This window comes from Salvelinus alpinus, chromosome 6 (assembly GCF_045679555.1).
Source record: "Salvelinus alpinus chromosome 6, SLU_Salpinus.1, whole genome shotgun sequence".
NCBI lineage: Eukaryota > Metazoa > Chordata > Actinopteri > Salmoniformes > Salmonidae > Salvelinus > Salvelinus alpinus.
The window spans coordinates 43,820,717-43,842,341 of NC_092091.1; the positions used below are offsets into that span (position 1 = coordinate 43,820,717).

The 21,625-nt window shown below is 45.0% G+C and overlaps 1 protein-coding gene across 4 annotated transcripts in view; it reads right to left on the bottom strand.

Moving 5' to 3' along the window:
- LOC139577559 (low-density lipoprotein receptor-related protein 8-like) overlaps positions 1–21,625 on the bottom strand; it is a 263,472-nt gene that overhangs the window by 25,976 nt on the left and 215,871 nt on the right. For all 4 annotated transcript variants that reach the window (XM_071404638.1, XM_071404637.1, XM_071404636.1 and 1 more), the window contains exons 10-11: positions 9,672–9,843; positions 1,452–1,679 (exon numbers count right to left, since the gene is read on the bottom strand). In XM_071404638.1, the coding sequence (XP_071260739.1) occupies positions 1,452–1,679; positions 9,672–9,843 (400 nt within the window). The remainder of the gene's footprint in view (positions 1–1,451; positions 1,680–9,671; positions 9,844–21,625) is intronic.

Consider the following 21,625-nt stretch of genomic DNA (forward strand, 5'->3'; position numbering starts at 1 on the left):
CAAGGCACAACAGAGGGTAGTGCGAACGGCCCAGTACATCACTGGGGCCAAGCTTCCTGCCATCCAAGACCTCTATACCAGGCGGTGTCAGAGGAAGGCCCTAAAAATTGGCAAAGGCTCCAGCCACCCTAGTCATAGACTGTTCTCTCTGCTAACACACGGCAACGGAGCGCCAAGTCGAGGTCCAAGAGGCTTCTAAACAGCTTCTACCCCCAAGCCATAAGACCTCTGAACATCTAGTCAAATGGCTACCCAGACTATTTGCATTGCCTACTATTTACATATAGCCCAACATTTGTATCACAACTAAAGTTGCATAAATAATTCTAAATTAATTGCTCAACATAAGATAGCTGCATGTGCGCACTCCCTCAGGAAATCATTTGGGGGGGGAAAATCCTTTCTATTTATTCAGCTGTGTTCAATTCTATTCTTCTTACTATAAAATAATACAAAATAATGCCACAGGTATTATAAGCCAAAGCCAGCGAGATCAGGGCCTAACATAAGGACAACTCAGAATATGTTCTTCTGTTCTTCTGGAATAGGCTACATTTTCTTCATATCATGTTTCTTTAGACCTGCCTAAAATAAATAATGGATTTATTGTGATGGCTAAGGCTATATCAATTGGATTTATTCGACTTTTTAAATGTAGATGATCCAAAAGTCTGCCTCATTGGCTTTTCGGCTATGTGTCGAAGCCATGAGATGCTTAACGTGTTCATGTTAATTAACGGTCCATTGCCGTGAGAACGACAGTTATTTGCATGACAATCACTGGCTGATAAAGTTTTATGACCGCCACAGCCCTAGGGACAGTTAGCAAACATTCTCTTTTCTCTCTCTGTAGTAGGGAACCAAACCTGGATTGGGCTCATTTGCATGTGTTACATGCTTGTCTAGCTCAGTAATGTTGTGGAAAGAAGGGCCTAAGGGAATAGAGTCGTCAGGCAGACCCAGGGAGATCGGAGATGAGAGGAGCTTAAGTGGTGAGAGAGCTGTGACGCTGCAGACTGAGATGCTAGCTTGCAGCTACTGATGCCTACAGCTACATCTGACAGAAAGAGAGGGAGGGCGAGAGAGAGGGAGGGAGATGAAGGGATAGAGGGAGAGGGAGAGAAGGACATGGAGGGGAGGGGAGAGGGAGGAAGGCAGGAAGGGAGAGAGGGAGGTCACAAACAAGGCGATAAGCTGAGAGAAAAGAGCAGGTGGCCACCTGCTCCAGTGCTCTGACCAGATGGCCAACACATCATGAAAAAAATATAAAGCCTCATGTACAGTCAACCCGTCTTACTTTCTCACCCAATCGGTCTCTCTCACCCTCTTTCAACTTTGTTTTTCTCCCTGCCTCCCTCACTTCCTCCACCCCCCACCTACTCCCAACAATACATCCAACTCTACCCCACCTTCACCCCTAATTCTCTCCCATACCCCCTCCCCCCTCGTACCCTTGTCGGGGGTCCACAGCGATAGCACGCGGTTCGCTCAGCTCCGTGGCAATCAGGATCCTCCTCTTCTTGCCGTCTCCCGTGGCGACAGAGATGGTCTTGTCTCCGGAGTCGGTCCAGTAGATGTTCTTGTGAACCCAGTCTACTGCCAGGCCCTCTGGAGAGGTTAGAGCTGTCTCGATCAGAGTCACCTGCTCCGACAAATCACTGGCCTTGTTGATGTATGCACTGGGGAGACGGAGAAGAAGAGGTTCTCATGACGTTACTATAACACGTACTTGTAAAGACACATGGATAGTACATTAAGACCTTTAGAAAGAGGGAGAGAACACACACCGTTAACTAATAATATCAAACCACTCTGTAGTACAAAACAATATGACTGATACATTACATTGAACAAAGCCAAACGTCTGTTTGTTCCCGCTCAGCCCAGTCAAAACTGTTCGCTGCTCTGGCACCCCAATGGTGGAACAAACTCCCTCACGACGCCAGGTCAGCGGAGTCAATCACCACCTTCCGGAGACACCTGAAACCCCACCTCTTTAAGGAATACCTAGGATAGGATAAAGTAATCCTTCTAACCCCCCCCCCCCCCCTTAAAAGAGTTAGATGCACTATTGTAAAGTGGTTGTTCCACTGGATATCATAAGGTGAATGCACCAATTTGTAAGTCGCTCTGGATAAGAGCGTCTGCTAAATGACTTAAATGTAAAATGTCTGACACAAGAGTTTAACTGAGTAAAAAAGCTAAGGTATCCATCTGATAGGCTGTTGTCAACATGGGGGAGGGACTGCCACATGTGACTCCCAAATGTTGTAACATTGCGAAGGGCTCTGTATAGCTCCGCATTGACATGATAGGTTTACGGGTAGGTGGGGGCTGTACATCCTGTATAAACACAAACTCACTTCCTTGACAAGAGCTCTGCACTGCTCCGAGAAGCGCAAGAAGTATGAATGTCCTGACTTCTGCTGAGGCCATATCGCCGTAAATGCTGTATGGCCAATGCTGACGTACAACGCACTTCTCTCTCCAGAATGCGCTCTCTTCCGCCAATTTGTGCACATTCATTGTTTCATAACTTCATTCTGTGAATTGTTTGCGTTTGATTGTTAGTGTATATCTATTCCCCCTTACATATATCACCAGTACTACATTTGCCGTTAATTCCTATAATTTCTAATCCACAATGTTTGTTACGGTAATTATTTTAATGCATTCAATAGTATTATACCAGTCTTCATTGTCTGAGTGGACAAATTGTTTGCAGAGTATGTTCAAATCAAATCAAATTTTATTGGTCACATACACATGGTTAGCGGATGTTAATGCGAGTGTAGCGAAATGCTTGTGCTTCTAGTTCCAACAGTGCAGTAATAGCTAACAAGTAATCTAACAATTCCCCAACAACTACCTAATACACACAAATCTAAAGGGGTGAATGAGAATATGTACATATAAGTATATGGATGATCGATGGCCGAGCGGCAAAGTCAAGGTGCAATAGACGGAATAAAATACAGAATATACATATATGATATGAGTAATGTAAGATATGTAAACAATATTAAAGTGGCATTACTAAAGTGGCATTGTTTAAAGTGACTAGTGATCCATTTAATAAAGTGTCCAGTGATTGGGTCTCAATTAGAAAACACACACACGACACTCTGCATGGCTGGGGGGGAGAGAGAGAGAGAAAGAGAGAGAGAGAGAGACAGAGAGAGAGAGAGAGAGACAGAGAGAGAGAGAGAGAGAGAGAGACAGACAGAGAGAGAGAGAGACAGACAGAGACAGAGAGACAGAGAGACAGAGAGAGAGAGAGAGCGAGAGAGAGAGAGAGAGTGAGATAGAGAGAGAGAGAGAGAGAGAGAGAGAGAGATATTCAGAGCCCAGTACAGGGAAAATAGAAAGGGACAGCGAAAGCACTGAAAATCCATTTGATTATTTTGCCCGTCCCCAGTCCAAGGATTTTGACTTATTTTATCAGTACCACCCAAAACAAACCTCTCAAAGAGTCATTCCCAAATGTATTCCACTATAAAGACAAAATGCTGACATACTATGAAGTAACTCACTCCTTGTTCTGCTCAGTTTGTCTTGCATTCGCAAAACCTTCAGCCAGTGATAGTGCATTTGTCAAAGGAGGCATACAGGCCTGGAAACATGCCCATCAGAGAGTACAGGAACATGAGAGAAGCAAGACCCATAGAGAAAGTGCAGAAGCCTTTTTCCTCGGAGCCAGCAAAGCAGACATCCTTACCCTTCTGAGTGATAAGCAAACGTCAGTTCAACGAGACCAGGTCAGAAAGAGGAGGCGATTGATTGATGTATTTAAAGTTGAAAGTATTGGTAAATGTGGGCTTAGCTACAGAGGACACAGACACAAAGCTGCATATAACTTGGAAAACATAGCCGTCAATCATGGCAAGTTTCTTGAGCTTACATTGTTGCTAAGCAAGTAGGATGTCTGCCTGCAAGAGCATGTTAGTGATTGCATTGAGAAGAGCAAGAAGCAGATGGGAAGTAAAGGACGAGGGTCCTTGGTAACTATGACGTCCAAAACAACAGCAAATAAAGTCAATGAAGTCATCAGAATGTTGATTCAGCAGACACTTGCTGTTGAAGTGAGAAAGGCAGGGATGTTCTCAATACAAATGGACACAACACAGGATTTAACATCCAAAGACCAGTGTGCAGCAGCTCTGCGATATGTCACTGATGTTGTCCACCAGAGACTCATTGCGGTCATTGACTGAGTCATCGACTGGAAAGTACTTTGTGGACCCTGTGAAACAGACCCTTGAGAAGATGGACATAGATATCAAACAGTGTGTCGGTAATGCAACAGACGGAGCAGCTAATATGCGGGGACAACACAGGCGCTTCTCTGCATTGCTCACATGAGAGTCTCCTAACCAAGTACACATATGGTGTTACTCACATGTCCTCAACCTTGTGCTAACTGACACCACTGGGGTTGTTGTGGCAGGTGAATCCCTTTTCTCACTACTGAGTGACATTGCAGTGTTCATTCGAGATTCCTACAAGCGCACGAAGCTATGGGAGGAAACCAGTGAGGACAGGAGACACAGACGGCTTGATGTAATTGGTGAAACACGCTGGTGGGCCAAAGACGAGGCCTTGAGGAAAGTATTTGGAAGCTTTGCAAAGCCTGACCGTACACTTTACACGGATGTGATCATCACTATGGAAAGAATTGAAAAGGATGTGACCATAAAACCTGGCATCCGAAGGAAGGCCCAAGGGTACAAGGATGTTCTCCTAAAGTATGAAACTATACTCACAGTTGAGTTTTTCTCTGGATTTTTGAGCAGACGTCCCCTCTCTCTAAACACTTGCAAACAAGTGGCATGGATATCGTAACAGCAGAGCACTTGGTGACAGGAACGGAAGATAACCTCAGAAAGTGTGCCCGAGACTTTGCGAGTGTGAAAGGGGCAGCAAACGACTTTGTTGAGTGGGCCAATGGCATTCTGGAGGAGCAGCAGGACTGTGATGCCGAAGCTCAGACTGCTCTCCCAGAGAAGAGAACAAAAAAAAGAAGAGAAAACCAGGTGAGTTGGCAGAAGACGAGCCCATTGCTAATACAGACATGGATTACAAAATCAAGATCCACAATGTGGTACTGGACACTCTTGTTGAAAGTATTCACCGCCGTTACGCAGCAAATGCAGTGCTGTGTGCAGATGTCTCCTGCATGAATCCCAAGCATTTTCCTGAGAACAGAGAAAAGGGCCTTCCAAAGACAGCCATGAAGGAGCTCAGCAAATGCTTACTGGAATTTGATGAACATGCCACTGTTGAGGCATTGCAGGCTGAACTGATCAGCCTTGCACAACAGTGGGAAAGACTGAAACAGTCAGCATTGGAGAAGTACAACACCAGGGCCCCCGCCACCAGTGTTGAATCAGGCAAAGGCTCTGAGGATCCTGATGAAAGTGTGGAGTTCGTGAGCAGATGTTGTTCCACATGTAAAAACTGCCCGATATGCTGCTATCTTCTCCTGTCTCAGTACAATCTGCTCACGGATGCGTATGACATCATTGGTTTGGGCTACAAGTTCCTCCTCACCCAATCCATCACTCAGGTGTCTTGTGAGAGGACCTTCTCCACCCGGAAATTTGTGAAGAACCACCGAAGAACCTCCCTCACTCAAGTGAACCTCAAGTGAACGTTCCTTTTGATGGCAACAGAGAAGGAGGTTGTTATGGGACTTGACTTACTGCGCCGCCTACTGGTTTACTAGTGGTAATTACTTCCTGGTTACTCTGAAGTAGCTACGCTATGACTCTTCCTTAATTAACAGGCTGACATGGGTGAAATAAAATTTGCTGTGAGTTAAAGCTTTTGTACAGAGGCATGTTTTGTGGACTTTCGTATTATACTTACAGTTATGTAGCCAATGTTCAATTTCATTGACTCAGTGTATAGATGTGTTCATTGTTGTGCTGTTGGCTTTATGGACACCAGTGAGTGAATATTGTAATATACATTTTTTTTGTAGAGGAGTGCTTTTTCAACTTTTGTATTATACTTACTTACATTGTTGTAGCTTATGTTCGAGTTCAGTGAATGTGTGAAGTCTTTGGATACTTTTGATATGCTTGACGCTTGAATATAAAGATTTATAATTTGAACATTTGAGCTAACTCTGTACATCTCATTCTCTTTTTAAAAAGTGTAGGCTAATTGTTTTGTGTCTAGCCTTGTACATTTGTATGTGCTATGATTGGTGTATTCCTAGTGAGGTTTTGAGGTTGCACCCATAGCCATAGCATACCTTGAAAACTCAGTATTCAGATAGGCTACTTGTTGGTCAGTCCCAAATGTTTGTATTTTGTCATGTGGATAACTTTCTTCCCAGATGAACATAGTGCCCAAATTTATAACTAGTTTGGTACGCGTTACATCAACAAATAGGGTTAGTGTCACGCCCTGGCCTTAGTTATCTTTGTTTTCTGTATTATTTTAGTTAGGTCAGGGTGTGACATGGGGGATGTTTGTGTGTGTTTGTCTCGTCTTGGGTGGTTGTATTGTCTAGGGAGTTTTTGTAGAGTTCATGGGGTTGTGTTCAGTGTAGGTGTTTAGGTAAGTCTATGGTTGCCTGGAATGGTTCTCAATCAGAGACAGCTGTCTATCTTTGTCTCTGATTGGGAGCCATATTTAAGGCAGCCATAGGCATTGGGTAGGTTGTGGGTAATTGTCTATGTCTATGTTGCATGTGTGCACGTAGTTTGTATAGCTTCACGTTTTTGTATTCGTTTGTCAGTGTTCTTCAGTTTTCGTCTTCGTTATATTAAAAGAAGATGTATTCATATCACGCTGCGCCTTGGTCCACTCTTTCACCTGAAGACGATCGTGACAGTTCGCCTACAAAATTAGCGGTCTGATGGTTTGCGTGAACAGGGTGGCCTGGGATGGAGTCAATTTCCCAGCCTGAATTATTATTTCAGTCCGCCCCTGGGTTTGTCTATATATGGAAAATACACGTTTCAAATTTCTGACCAACCGATTGATCGAAAGAACAGACCACTTTCGGTCGACCAATATTTTTTGGGGTCAGGGACAGCCCTACCATGTGCACAAAGCGAGGTCCATACAGAAATGGTTTGTCGAGATCGATGTGGAAGAACTAGACTGGCCTGCAATGAGCCCTGACCTCAACTCCATCGAACACCTTTGGGATGAGTTGGAAAGACGAGAGCGAGCCAGGCCTAATCGCACAACATCAGTGCCCTACCTCACTAATGCTCTTGTGGCTGAATGGAAGCAAGTCCCCGCAGCAATCTAGTGGAAAGCCTTCCCAGAAGAGTGGAGGCTGTTATAGCAGCAAAGGTGGGACCAACTTCATATTAATGACCATGATTTTGGAATGAGATGTTTGACGAGCAGGTGTCCACATACTGTTGGTCATGTAGTGTACCTCTGATAGGCTGTTGTCACTATTAGGGGGGACTATCCTGGCCAGTAAAACCTCTGATAGGCTCTTGTCACTGTGGGGGAGGGACTGTACTGGCCAGGAATACCCAGACAGGGACACTTTAACCTGACACACCTTTAACAACTTCTGCCCTCCTCCTGCAGATGTATGATCTTAATTTGAGCAAGTTTGCTACAGCAGGAAAATAATCCTGCAGCAACAGGAAATGTGAAATGCTAAATGTGGATTATAATTAATGGACATTTTTGTTGGGGTTGATACATTCTTTTGTAAGGGAAAACAAAAATTCTAAGTGGAAATTACAAACTTCAGAAGCCATTTTAAAACTCAAATACACTATAAGTTTTACATTTCCTGCAATGCAGGAAAGTTCTCATGCAAATGAATGATCAAATTAAGATCCAACATCAGTACTTCCTACAGAAAACAGCTGTTCGGATGGGCCTGTCTCCTTTGATCAGCAGACAAAACAGCCAGCCACTCTTCTTGTCTGACTTGTCTGAGAAACAGCAACGAGATGAGCTGAGAGGAGAGAGAGCAGCTTCACTATGGAACATTACACCTCCACTACCTGGCTAGGCCTGTAGGATCGATTTGGTATTACCGGGACGCAATGTCACAATTTACACAACAGGGAGATAGAGGGAGTAAAAGCTGGGAGAGTGGAACCGAGGAGGACGGTGTTGAATAAGAAAACGAAGAGCGGTGTTAAGAGTTAGGAGCAGGATGAGACAGAGACTGATGAGATACACATGGGGAAGAACACGAGAGAGACGGATGGGGACAGACATGGGAGGTAGATCGTCTCGTTAATTAGCTGTGCTATTGTTTATTTATTATTTATTTATTTATTGTTGATCTCAGATGTAATAATCCCAGCAGGGCTGCATCGACTGCATAGACCGCCACCACGCTAATCACTATTAATTAGAGACAGAATAACGAGGGAGGACGATAACACTGGCTCACCACAGACACACCTCACCGCTCCTCCCCAAAGAACCAATCTCGCGTAATAAGTTACGACTAGTACACAACAGGGGAACTTATAATATCCGTAGCTTCCCAGTGGGTATCGAGCTGTGTGGGCGGTGGCTAACATTAGCACGGCAGGGATTGGTACACAACACTGCAATTTCAGACCAGAGTGCGGAGAAGTGTATATGAATGATACTCGTGCACCAATACTCGTCTACAGCATGTGCACCTGATGTGGCACTCCAGAAGGAGGTGTATAGGTTCTTTGCACTTAAGACACCACCAGTGAGTGCCCTCGTGGTATGTGCTAATGTGCTAGTGCTGAAGTGGATTACATAAAGACTAGGTATACATTCCAAATGAGTGTATTTGTGTCCTCTCTCCTCCTCGGGCCCTGGGGTGTGTGTGGGTGCGTGAGTGTGTGTGATGAGTAATGGGGTGATTATTCAGGCTGAGGAATTAGAGGCAGCATATGGTCCGACTGAGATGATTAGTGCCCCTCCCTCCTGCCCACTACCTGGCAGCCTTAGAGTTACACCAACAGATACAGGCAGGGATGGTGGCAAGCTTGTCGCACGCACGCACGCAGGCAGGCAGGCAGGCAGGCAGGCAGGCAGGCAGGCACGCACGCACGCACGCACGCACACACACACACACTAGTGTGTGTTTCTGGCTATATGTGTGAAGGACAAACAGCCCCGTCCTGCACTATCCATCTCTCCATTCCACGTGTACTTCAGGCATCAGCGTCATCAGCAATAGAGATTTGAGGAGCGGTGGATGGGAAAGAAGCGAGTGCGTAGGAAGAGCCGGGACGGTTTTTCTTCCACCTCATTCTGAATGTTCTGGCAATCAGCACATTGTTTACCCTGACAGAAATAGAAGCTAGTACGTGTACCTCATGCTCGTACGCATGTCCAGTGGTTTTCCTTTGCACACTAATGAGGCACTCTCAATGCAAACAGGCCTGGATGGGCAGAGCTGTGACTCATGAGCCCGCCACTACACATAGAGAGTAGTGGTGTGGTGCAGCCTTCAGTAGCCATCAGCGTACACACTCAGTCAGTCAAGAGAGGAGAGAGTAGAGAGACGAGCAAGGCCACTCTGTAATGTCAGGCCGATAAGCGACCTCTCTTTTGATTCACACAGACAGCAGATGGATAAAAGCTTCGAGTGAGTGTACATATATTGGATTGTGCACTGTGTGTGTGTGTATGTGTGTGTGTGTATGTGTGTGTATGTCTGTGTGTGTGTATGTGTGTGTATGCGTTACCTGTAGATCTTGCGGTGGTAGAGGTCACACCAGTACATCTTGTTGGTGGTGACGTCCACATCCAGGGCTACAGCGTTCTTCAGCGTGGGGACCACCTGGGTGTAGTCTTTCTTCACTAGGTCAATACGACGGATCTCGTGGCGGTTGGTGAACATCAGGTACGGGCTCTTCCCTGGGAGACAACAGAGAGACGCAGCATGAGAACATTCCGATGGATGAAAACATTGACACAGACCCGAGGCAAGCATTACTACGACGGGAGAAGTAGAAGCTCGCCCCTGAGACGGAACGTAGACGGAAAACAACCATGAGAACGTCACGGCGACGAGAACATCGGTAGAGAGGGTTAAGTCCCCAGTCAAGTCATACCGAAGAAAATGGGACCTGAAGACTCTCTGCTTGCCTTGGTACTCAGCATTAAGGCATGGATTGAGGGTTAGGCCCTGCGGCAGACCATTATCCTGTCTAGGTGGTGTACTTGTACGTCAATCTGCCTCACGCTACGGAAACAGGAGATAGGATGTGGGCCGTTCTGGCTCTGACAAGGCTTACTTAGCATGACAAAGGCCCAAATTCTAATGCCGTGAAACAGTTTAAACAAGTAGCAAGGTAGGGAAGACCGCAGTTGGATGTCACACTTTTTACTTGTGCCTATTTCTCAGCACCAGTATATCTTACAAGAGATGATTGCCTTAGATTTTGGGGGGAAATGATTTGCAGGAACAAATTACCATGCGTTGTTAACCGAATCAAGGACAAGCTTTTTCTGAAACTGAGCAGCTGATATTTGGTTTAAACCTGAAATTAGAATGTACACTCTCATCAAAGAGAACTACACTCCTGAACCATACTGCCTGAACCTAACAAAAAGCCAAAGTTCAGTTTGTTCGCAATGCCTGGAGGAGAAGGAGAAATATACTGTTTGTGTAGTGGGGCTAGATGGTAGCTGTACTTGCCATGATTATTGTATGCATATCATTTGTAAAAATGTATTTTGTTTTGAGTACATGTGGGCTGGGCAGTAGTAGGTCTATGACACTTAAATAAATCACATTCAAAAATCATCAAATCAACAAGACTCTTCAATATCAGGAGAAAGACCAAGATCTTTGGTTGAAACGGAGACCCCTTTAATCCTCATATCGTATTCCAACATGGTGTTATAAGCCATCAAACACACACTGTCCACTTGTGCCAACCAGCCCCTTCGCGGGTATGCGTGTGTGACAGAAAAAAATATGTGTGAGAGAGAGGCAACGAAGGGAGCTCTTTATTGCACAAGCACAAAAGAGATTGGGATTCATTTCCTGTTGAATCTGCAGACGTGTTGCTGTGCGTTTTGTTGCTGTGCGTTTTGCTGCCAACTTTACTTTGCTAGCTGACAACTTTACGTTTTTTTGTTTTGTTTTTGTTTTTAATTACCGTTTATATTTTTAGTTTTTTTCCATCACAACTTTTTTCCCTCATTCAACTTTTTCACTCCGGACGCTTTATCTGGACATGGTTCGTCAACACCTTCAACAGCCGAAGCTAAGTAGTAACATTAACATGATGTCTTCTAATTGCAGTCGCTGTACTCATAATATACAGGAGAACGATCGCCTTACGGCGAGAATAGCTGTGCTACAAGCCCAGCTTCAGACGCAATCGTTAGGCAAGGGTAATTTCAGTGTAGGAAAGGAAGAAACAGCGTCTGTGCCACCAGTAAGTACAGATAGTAACGTTAGTATAAATCCCCCCGCACAGTCCCCGCAGCCGGACAACTTTCTCATGGCTTCTGGAGGGAAATGCTGTTGGAATGCTCAACCGGTGTCGCTCATTCAGCCGACAGAAACTTTCAACCGGTTCTCCCCATTATGTAGCGAGTCGGAGTCTGAGTCTGAGTCTTCTCTTGTCTCTACTCCTCCCGTTACGGGGTCTGAGACGCCGAAGGCTCCCACCATTAGCTCTGACAAATTGAAAACCCTAGTCATTGGCGACTCCATTACCCGCAGTATTAGACTTAAAGCGAATCACCCAGCGATCATACACTGTTTACCAGGGGGCAGGGCTACCGACGTTAAGGCTAATCTAAAGATGGTGCTGGCTAAAGCTAAATCTGGCGAGTGTAGAGAGTATAGAGATATTGTTATCCACGTCGGCACCAACGATGTTAGGATGAAACAGTCAGAGGTCACCAAGTGCAACATAGCTTCAGCGTGTAAATCAGCTAGAAAGATGTGTCGGCATCGAGTAATTGTCTCTGGCCCCCTCCCAGTTAGGGGGAGTGACGAGCTCTACAGCAGAGTCTCAGCACTCAATCGCTGGTTGAAAACTGTTTTCTGCCCCTCCCAAAAGATAGAATTTGTAGATAATTGGCCCTCTTTCTGGGACTCACCCACAAACAGGACCAAGCCTGACCTGCTGAGGAGTGACGGACTCCATCCTAGCTGGAGGGGTGCTCTCATCTTATCTACCAACATAGATAGGGCTCTAACTCCTCTAGCCCCACAATGAAATAGGGTGCAGGCCAGGCAGCAGGCTGTTAGCCAACCTGCCAGCTTAGTGGAGTCTGCCAATAGCACAGTCAGTGTAGTCAGCTCAGCCATACCCATTGAGACTGTGTCTGTGCCTCGACCTAGGTTGGGCAAAACTAAACATGGCGGTGTTCGCCTTAGCAATCTTATTAGGATAAAGACCTCCTCCATTCCTGCCATCATTGAAAGAGATCGTGATACCTCACATCTCAAAATAGGGTTACTTAATGTTAGATCCCTCACTTCAAAGGCAGTCATAGTCAATGAACTAATCACTGATCATAATCTTGATGTGATTGGCCTGACTGAAACATGGCTTAAGCCTGATGAATTTACTGTGTTAAATGAGGCCTCACCTCCTGGTTACACTAGTGACCATATCCCCCGTGCATCCCGCAAAGGCGGAGGTGTTGCTAACATTTACGATAGCAAATTTCAATTTACAAAACAAAAAATGGCGTTTTCGTCTTTTGAGCTTCTAGTCATGAAATCTATGCAGCCTACTCAATCACTTTTTATAGCTACTGTTTACAGGCCTCCTGGGCCATATACAGCGTTCCTCTCTGAGTTTCCTGAATTCCTATCAGACCTTGTAGTCATAGCAGATCATATTCTAATTTTTGGTGATTTTAATATTCACATGGAGAAGTCCACAGACCCACTCCAAAAGTCTTTCGGAGCCATTATCGACTCAGTGGGTTTTGTCCAACATGTCTCTGGACCTACTCACTGCCACAGTCATACTCTGGACCTAGTTTTGTCCCATGGAATAAATGTTGTAGATCTTAATGTTTTTCCACATAATCCTGGACTATCGGACCACCATTTTATTACGTTTGCAATCGCAACAAATAATCTGCTCAGACCCCAACCAAGGAGCATCAAAAGTCGTGCTATAAATTCTCAGACAACACAAAAATTCCTTGATGCCCTTCCAGACTCCTTCTGCCTACCCAAGGACGTCAGAGGACAAAAATCAGTTAACCACCTAACTGAGGAACTCAATTTAACCTTGCGCAATACCCTAGATGCAGTTGCACCCCTAAAAACGAAAAACATTTGTCATAAGAAACTAGCTCCCTGGTATACAGAAAATACCCGAGCTTTGAAGCAAGCTTCCAGGAAATTGGAACGGAAATGGCGCCACACCAAACTGGAAGTCTTCCGACTAGCTTGGAAAGACAGTACCGTGCAGTACCGAAGAGCCCTCACTGCTGCTCGATCATCCTACTTTTCCAACTTAATCGAGGAAAATAAGAACAATCCAAAATTTCTTTTTGATACTGTTGCGAAACTAACTAAAAAGCAGCATTCCCCAAGAGAGGATGGCTTTCACTTCAGCAGTAATAAATTCATGAACTTCTTTGAGGAAAAGATCATGACCATTAGAAAGCAAATTACGGACTCCTCTTTGAATCTGCGTATTCCTCCAGGGCTTAGCTGTCCTGGATCTGCACAGCTCTGCGAGGGCCTGGGATCGGGAGAGACACTTAAGTGTTTTAGTACTATATCTCTTGACACAATGATGAAAATAATCATGGCCTCTAAACCTTCAAGCTGCATACTGGATCCTATTCCTACTAAACTGCTGAAGGAGCTGCTTCCTGTGCTTGGCCCTCCTATGTTGAACATAATAAACAGCTCTCTATCCACCGGATGTGTACCAAACTCACTAAAAGTGGCAGTGATAAAGCCTCTCTTGAAAAAGCCAAACCTTGACACGGAAAATATAAAAAACTATCGGCCTATATCGAATCTTCCATTCCTCTCAAAGATTTTAGAAAAAGCTGTTGCGCAGCAACTCACTGCCTTTCTGAAGACAAATAATGTATACGAAATGCTTCAGTCTGGTTTTAGACCCCATCATAGCACTGAGACTGCACTTGTGAAGGTGGTAAATGACCTTTTAATGGCGTCAGACCGAGGCTCTGCATCTGTCCTCGTGCTACTAGACCTTAGTGCTGCCTTTGACACCATCGATCACCACATTCTTTTGGAGAGACTGGAAACCCAAATTGGTCTACACGGACAAGTTCTGGCCTGGTTTAGATCTTACCTGTCGGAAAGATATCAGTTTGTCTCTGTGAATGGTCTGTCCTCTGACAAATCAACTGTACATTTCGGTGTTCCTCAAGGTTCCGTTTTAGGACCACTATTGTTTTCACTATATATTTTACCTCTTGGGGATGTTATTCGAAAACATAATGTTAACTTTCACTGCTATGCGGATGACACACAGCTGTACATTTCAATGAAACATGGTGAAGCCCCAAAATTGCCCTCGCTAGAAGCCTGTGTTTCAGACATAAGGAAGTGGATGGCTGAAAATTTTCTACTTTTAAACTCGGACAAAACAGAGATGCTTGTTCTAGGTCCCAAGAAACAAAGAGATCTTCTGTTAAATCTGACAATTCATCTTGATGGTTGTAAAGTCGTCTCAAATAAAACTGTGAAGGACCTCGGCGTTACTCTTGACCCTGATCTCTCTTTTGACGAACATATCAAGACTGTTTCAAGGACAGCTTTTTTCCATCTACGTAACATTGCAAAAATCAGAAATTTTCTGTCCAAAAATGATGCAGAAAAATTAATCCATGCATTTGTTACTTCTAGGTTAGACTACTGCAATGCTCTACTTTCCGGCTACCCGGATAAAGCACTAAATAAACTTCAGTTAGTGCTAAATACGGCTGCTAGAATCCTGACTAGAACCAAGAAATTTGATCATATTACTCCAGTGCTAGCTTCCCTACACTGGCTTCCTGTTAAGGCAAGGGCTGATTTCAAGGTTTTACTGTTAACCTATAAAGCGTTACATGGGCTTGCTCCTACCTATCTTTCCGAGTTGGTCCTGCCGTACATACCAATACGTACGCTACGGTCACAAGACGCAGGCCTCCTAATTGTCCCTAGAATTTCTAAGCAAACAGCGGGAGGCAGGGCTTTCTCCTATAGATCTCCATTTTTATGGAACAGTCTGCCTACCCATGTGAGAGACGCAGACTCGGTCTCAACCTTTAAGTCTTTACTGAAGACTTATCTCTTCAGTAGGTCATATGATTGAGTGTAGTCTGGCCCAGGAGTGTGAAGGTGAACGGAAAGGCTCTGGAGCAACGAACCGCCCTTGCTGTCTCTGCCAGGCCGGTTCCCCTCTCTCCACTGGGATTCTCTGCCTCTAACCCTGTTACAGGGGCTGAGTCACTGGCTTGCTGGTGCTCTTTCATGCCGTCCCTAGGAGGGGTGCGTCACTTGAGTGGGTTGAGTTACTGACGTGATCTTCCTGTCTGGGTTGGCGCCCCCCCTTGGTTTGTGCTGTGGTGGAGACCTTTGTGGGCTATACTCGGCCTTGTCTCAGGATTGTAAGTTGGTGGTTGAGGATTTCCCTCTAGTGGTGCGGGGGCTGTGCTTTGGCAAAGTGGGTGGGGTTATATCCTTCCTATTTGGCCCTGTCCGGGGGTTTCTTCGGATGGGGCCACAGTGTCTCCTGACCGCTCCTGTCTCAGCCTCCAGTATTTATGCTGCAGTAGTTTGTGTCGGGGGGCTAGGGTCAGTTGGTTACCTGGAGTACTTCTCCTGTCTTATCCAGTGTCCTGTGTGAATTTAAGTATGCTCTCTCTAATTCTCTCGTTCTCTCTTTCTCTCTGAGAACCTGAGCCCTAGGACCATACGTCAGGACTACCGGGCATGATGACACCTTGCTGTCCCCAGTCCGCCTGGCCTTGCTGCTATTCCAGTTTCAACTGTTCTGCCTGTGGTTACGGAACCCCTACCTGTCCCAGACCTGCTGTTTTCAACTTAATGATCGGCTATGAAAAGCCAACTGAGATTTATTCCTGATTATTATTTGACCATGCTTGTCATTTATGAACATTTTGAAAATCTTGGCTCTCTCTAATTTTCTCCTTCTCTCTTTCTTTCTCTCGGAGGACCTGAGCCCTAGGACCATACGTCGGGACTACCGGCCGTGGTGACTCCTTGCTGTCCCCAGTCCGCCTGGCCTTGCTGCTATTCCAGTTTCAACTGTTCTGCCTGCGGTTATGGAACCCCTACCTGTCCCAGACCTGCTGTTTTCAACTCTTAATGATCGGCTATGAAAAGCCAACTGAGATTTATTCCTGATTATTATTTGACCATGCTTGTCATTTATGGAAATTTTGAAAATCTTGGCTCTCTCTAATTTTCTCCTTCTCTCTTTCTTTCTCTCGGAGGACCTGGGCCCTAGGACCATGCGTCGGGACTGCCGCCCGTGGTGACTCCTTGCTGTCCCCAGTCCGCCTGGCCTTGCTGCTATTCCAGTTTCAGCTGTTCTGCCTGCGGTTATGGAACCGCCACCTGTCCCAGACCTGTTGTTTTTCAACTCTTGATGATCGGCTATGAAAAGCCAACTGAAAATTATTCATGATTATTATTTGACCATGCTTGTCACTTATGAACATTTTTGAACATCTTGGCATAGTTCTGTTATAATCTCCACCCGGCACAGCCAGAAGAGGACTGGCCACCCCTCATAGCCTGGTTCCTCTCTAGGTTTCTTCCTAGGTTTTGGCCTTTCTAGGGAGTTTTTCCTAGCCACCGTGCTTCTACACCTGCATTACTAGCTGTTTGGGGTTTTAGGCTGGGTGTCTGTACAGCACTTCGAGATTTTAGCTGATGTACGAAGGGCTATATAAAATAAAATTGATTGATTGATTGATTGATTATCATGTAGTCGACAGTGACAACCAACCCCACATTCTATGTGACAACCATCCACAACCCCCCCCCCCCACCCCACCCCACCCCCAGTTAAAGAGATTAACTGATACTCTAGTAGACTTGTTAGCCAGTAGTTCTGAAAGTAGCACTCAAGAGCCAAAATTGGTCACCAAAAATGGTGTACTAAGTCACAAGGGCACCAAATCATTGCTCTCTTTTATTCTGCTGTGTCCAGTGAGCCCGCCCTGCAACCTCATAGGATAACGCTGGGCAGACCTCTTGCTAGCTGTCACTCAAATGCGAAGGGCTGAAGCTCATTTGCTAGAACTCAAATTGATAGGGGGCCGGCCCATGTCGGGGGAAATGTAGAGAAAATGGCATTGGCACAGCTTCAAGAAAACAGTCGCTTTCAAACTAGGGATTTCGTGGCTAATTGAGGTAAGACAGTACTTCTCTTCATAGATTATGCATGTATGAACTACACATTGACACATCCAGCCCAAACTTTCTTTGTCGCCAAAGTACCGGCGCATGTCTTTAAGATGACAGTTACCACATGGCTTGACCTAGGAACTCAGAATATAGGTCTCCGTTTCCCCTTTTCAACAAATATAATTGTTCACGGATACTCCCATAATTGTCTCTTCAACACCCTCTCTTCCTTCCTGTCTCTGTCTATCTCAGGACATAAAGAGAGAATGTGGTCCATCAATCACCAGACAGTGGCATGCTATTCTATTCCTGATACTGCAGATCCTCAAAATGGTGTATTTTCCTGGGGTGGTGTGTGTGCTCCTGTTTGTACGTCTTCTACCCACGGCATATTTCTCAGCAAAGTGAACGAGCATGACTAATGTTTTTGAATAATTCCCACACGGACACACGGAGCCCGAGTTATTTTCCTGGGGTGGTGTGTGTGTGCTCCTGTTTGAATGTCTTCTACCCAAGGCAGAGGGAAAGAGCATGACTCATGTTTTTGAATAATTCCCACACGGAAAGAGGCCGGCCTTACCTTTGATTTGACCTCCAACACAACTGCACAACTGAATCACGATGCACGCACAAACACACACGGTAACAGTAAACACACACACGTCGTCGATATATGCCTTCCTTGGCACTCAACCCCAAAATTCAAAATGATTGCCCAGCACTGGGCGCAAACTCGTGATGCTCGGAGCTGAAGCGTTCTGCTCGGACCACACCGCAGTTCACAATGCAAGCCATGAGAATACTGATGATACCTGATGGTAATAGCACGTCATTTTTTAATATTTGGTTTTAAACCTTCCCCAAAACGTTGAGTTGCTTCTATTTTAACCCTGTAACCACACGGAATGAATGCATCAAAAAATAGATGTCTATCCCTATTACAGTGGGGCAAAAAAGTATTTAGTCAGCCACCAATTGTGCAAGTTCTCCCACTTAAAAAGATGAGAGAGGCCTGTAATTTTCATCATAGGTACACTTCAACTATGACAGACAAAATGAGAAAAAAAATCCAGAAAATCACATTGTAGGATTTTTTATGAATTTATTTGCAAATTATGGTGGAAAATAAGTATTTGATCACCTACAAACAAGCAAGATTTCTGTCTCTCACAGACCTGTAACTTCTTCTTTAAGAGGCTCCTCTGTCCTCCACTCGTTACCTGTATTAATGGCACCTGTTTGAACTTGTTATCAGTATAAAAGACACCTGTCCACAACCTCAAACAGTCACACTCCAAACTCCACTATGGCCAAGACCAAAGAGCTGTCAAAGGACACCAGAAACAAAATTGTAGACCTGCACCAGGCTGGGAAGACTGAATCTGCAATAGGTAAGCAGCTTGGTTTGAAGAAATTAACTGTGGGAGCAATTATTAGGAAATGGAAGACATACAAGACCACTGATAATCTCCCTCGATCTGGGGCTCCACGCAAGATCTCACCCCGTGGGGTCAAAATTATCACAAAAACGGTGAGCAAAACTCCCAGAACCACATGGGGGGACCTAGTGAATGACCTGCAGAGAGCTGGGACCAAAGTAACAAAGCCTACCATCAGTAACACACTACGCCGCCAGGCACTCAAATCCTGCAGTGCCAGACGTGTCCCCCTGCTTAAGCCAGTACATGTCCAGGCCCGTCTGAAGTTTGCTAGAGAGCATTTGGATGATCCAGAAGAAGATTGGGAGAATGGCATATGGTCAGATGAAACCAAAATATAACGTTTTTGGTAAAAACTCAACTCGTCGTGTTTGGAGGACAAAGAATGCTGAGTTGCATCCAAAGAACACCATACCTACTGTGAAGCATGGGGGTGGAAACATCATGCATTGGGGCTGTTTTTCTGCAAAGGGACCAGGACGACTGATCCGTGTTAAGGAAAGAATGAATGGGGCCATGTATCGTGAGATTTTTAGTGAAAACCTCCTTCCATCAGCAAGGACATTGAAGATGAAACGTGGCTGGGTCTTTCAGCATGACAATGATCCCAAACACACCACCCGGGCAACGAAGGAGTGGCTTCGTAAGAAGCATTTCAAGGTCCTGAAGTGGCCTAGCCAGTCTCCAGATCTCAACCCCATAGAAAATCTTTGGAGGGAGTTGAAAGTCCGTGTTGCCCAGCAACAGACCCAAAACATCACTGCTCTAGAGGAGATCTGCATGGAGGAATGGGCCAAAATACCAGCAACAGTGTGTGAAAACCTTGTGAAGACTTACAGAAAACGTTTGACCTCTGTCATTGCCAACAAAGGGTATATAACAAAGTATTGAGATAAACTTTTGTTATTGACCAAATACTTATTTTCCACCATAATTTGCAAATAAATTCATAAAAAATCCTACAATGTGATTTTCTGGATTTTTTTTCTCATTTTGTCTGTCATAGTTGAAGTGTACCTATGATGAAAATTACAGGCCTCTCTCATCTTTTTAAGTGGGAGAACTTGCACAATTGGTGGCTGACTAAATACTTTTTTGCCCCACTGTATGTCAACATTCGGGACGCCCCCAGGTGGTGAGAGTAGGCAACAACACATATGCCACGCTGACCCTCAACACGGGGGCCCCTTAGCGGTGTGTGCTTAGTCCCCTCCTGTACTCCCTGTTCACCCACGACTGTGTGGCCGCACACGACTCCAACACCATCATTACAGTGGTTCTTCCTTTAAAAGTTGCGTCGGACTGCAGCACACCTTGCGGTCTGCCGCAGAATTCTATGGCACGTAATTTAAGTGTCAGCCATTGTTGCCATTACAGTTTTTTCCCATTGCTAACACACTAAAATGACATGCACAGCACAATTATTTAAACTGACACACAGAGAGCAAAACCTCTTTCTCAAGTCTCCAAAAGTCTAAACACATTTTCTGCTTTACACACATTTTGCAATTCAAAATGGCACTTTTTAAATGCACTGCACACGGTTCTCTGCATACGACACAACAATCTGACATAGTCACATGTTTGCCATTTCAAAACACTGCCATTCAAAATGACACTACATGAGCTAATTGGCCAATACATGTGCCACCTGGCCAAACACCTCAATGGTTAATTGTTACCACTTCAATCAGGAAGTAAGCACTATGAAAAGACCCTTTTGTTTTACAACAACAATGGAAGCCGTTGCAGAGAGAGGAAGAGGGAGGGTGAGAATGAGGGGGAGGAAGAGTGAGAGGTAGGGGTAGAGCTGGTAGAGGAGTTCAAGCCCAAAGAAGACAACAACTTTCAAATGAAATCAGAGCAACCTTAGTTGATCATGTCATCAACCATGGGCTGACAATGCGAGAGGCTGGACAGGGAGTGCAGCCCAACTTGAGCCGTTATACTGTCGCCTGTGTCATCCGGACATTTAGACTGGAGTACAGGTATGTAACCACAATTTCTTTCACACTATGTAGTACACCCCATGTCATAGTGTATCAGTTGGGTGACACCTGTTAACTTCATGAATGGCTGATGTCATACACTAACTGCACAAATTTCCTGTAGAATTTACTCTACTGTGGGGGAAATATCTTTAGGCTGCATTGTCCAAGCCCTATATTTTTGTTTTTTTGATTTTATTAAGGACTGAGATACGCAACCATGGTGGAGGAAGGGGCCAAATGTTCACCGGGGTACAGGAAACTGCCATTGTAAACTTGGTTTTGGAAAATAATGAAATCAGATTACGAGAAATTCAAAGCCACATCATCCAAGACAACACCATATTCAACAATATTCAACGAGTCAGTCTGTCCACATTGGCTCGCATTCTCAAGCGAAACCAAATCAGAATGAAACAACTTTTATAAGGTGCCGTTTGAGAGAAACTCTCAAAGAAACAAAGAGGTCAGACGAGCATATGTGGATGTAAGTACAATATTGACTGCAGTACACTACACGCAACATTGTTTCCCAGTGTACTGGATAACACCATATTGACTGCTTTTGTTCTTTGTTTTCAGGGAGTACTGGAAATGGATGCTCATGCAATCCCACATGAGTTCATCTTTATAGATGAGGCTGGGTTTAACCTAGCAAAGACCAGAAGAAGGGGGAGAAACGTCATTGGCCACAGAGCCATTATACATGTTCCTGGCCAACGTGGTGGGAACATCGCAATGTGCGCTGCCATCTCCAATACACATGGTGTCCTCCACTGTCATGGCAACCTTGGACCATACAACACAGCCCATATTCTCACGTTTCTGGACAGACTCCACAACATTCTCATACCACCAGAGCGTATGAATGATGCAGACCATCA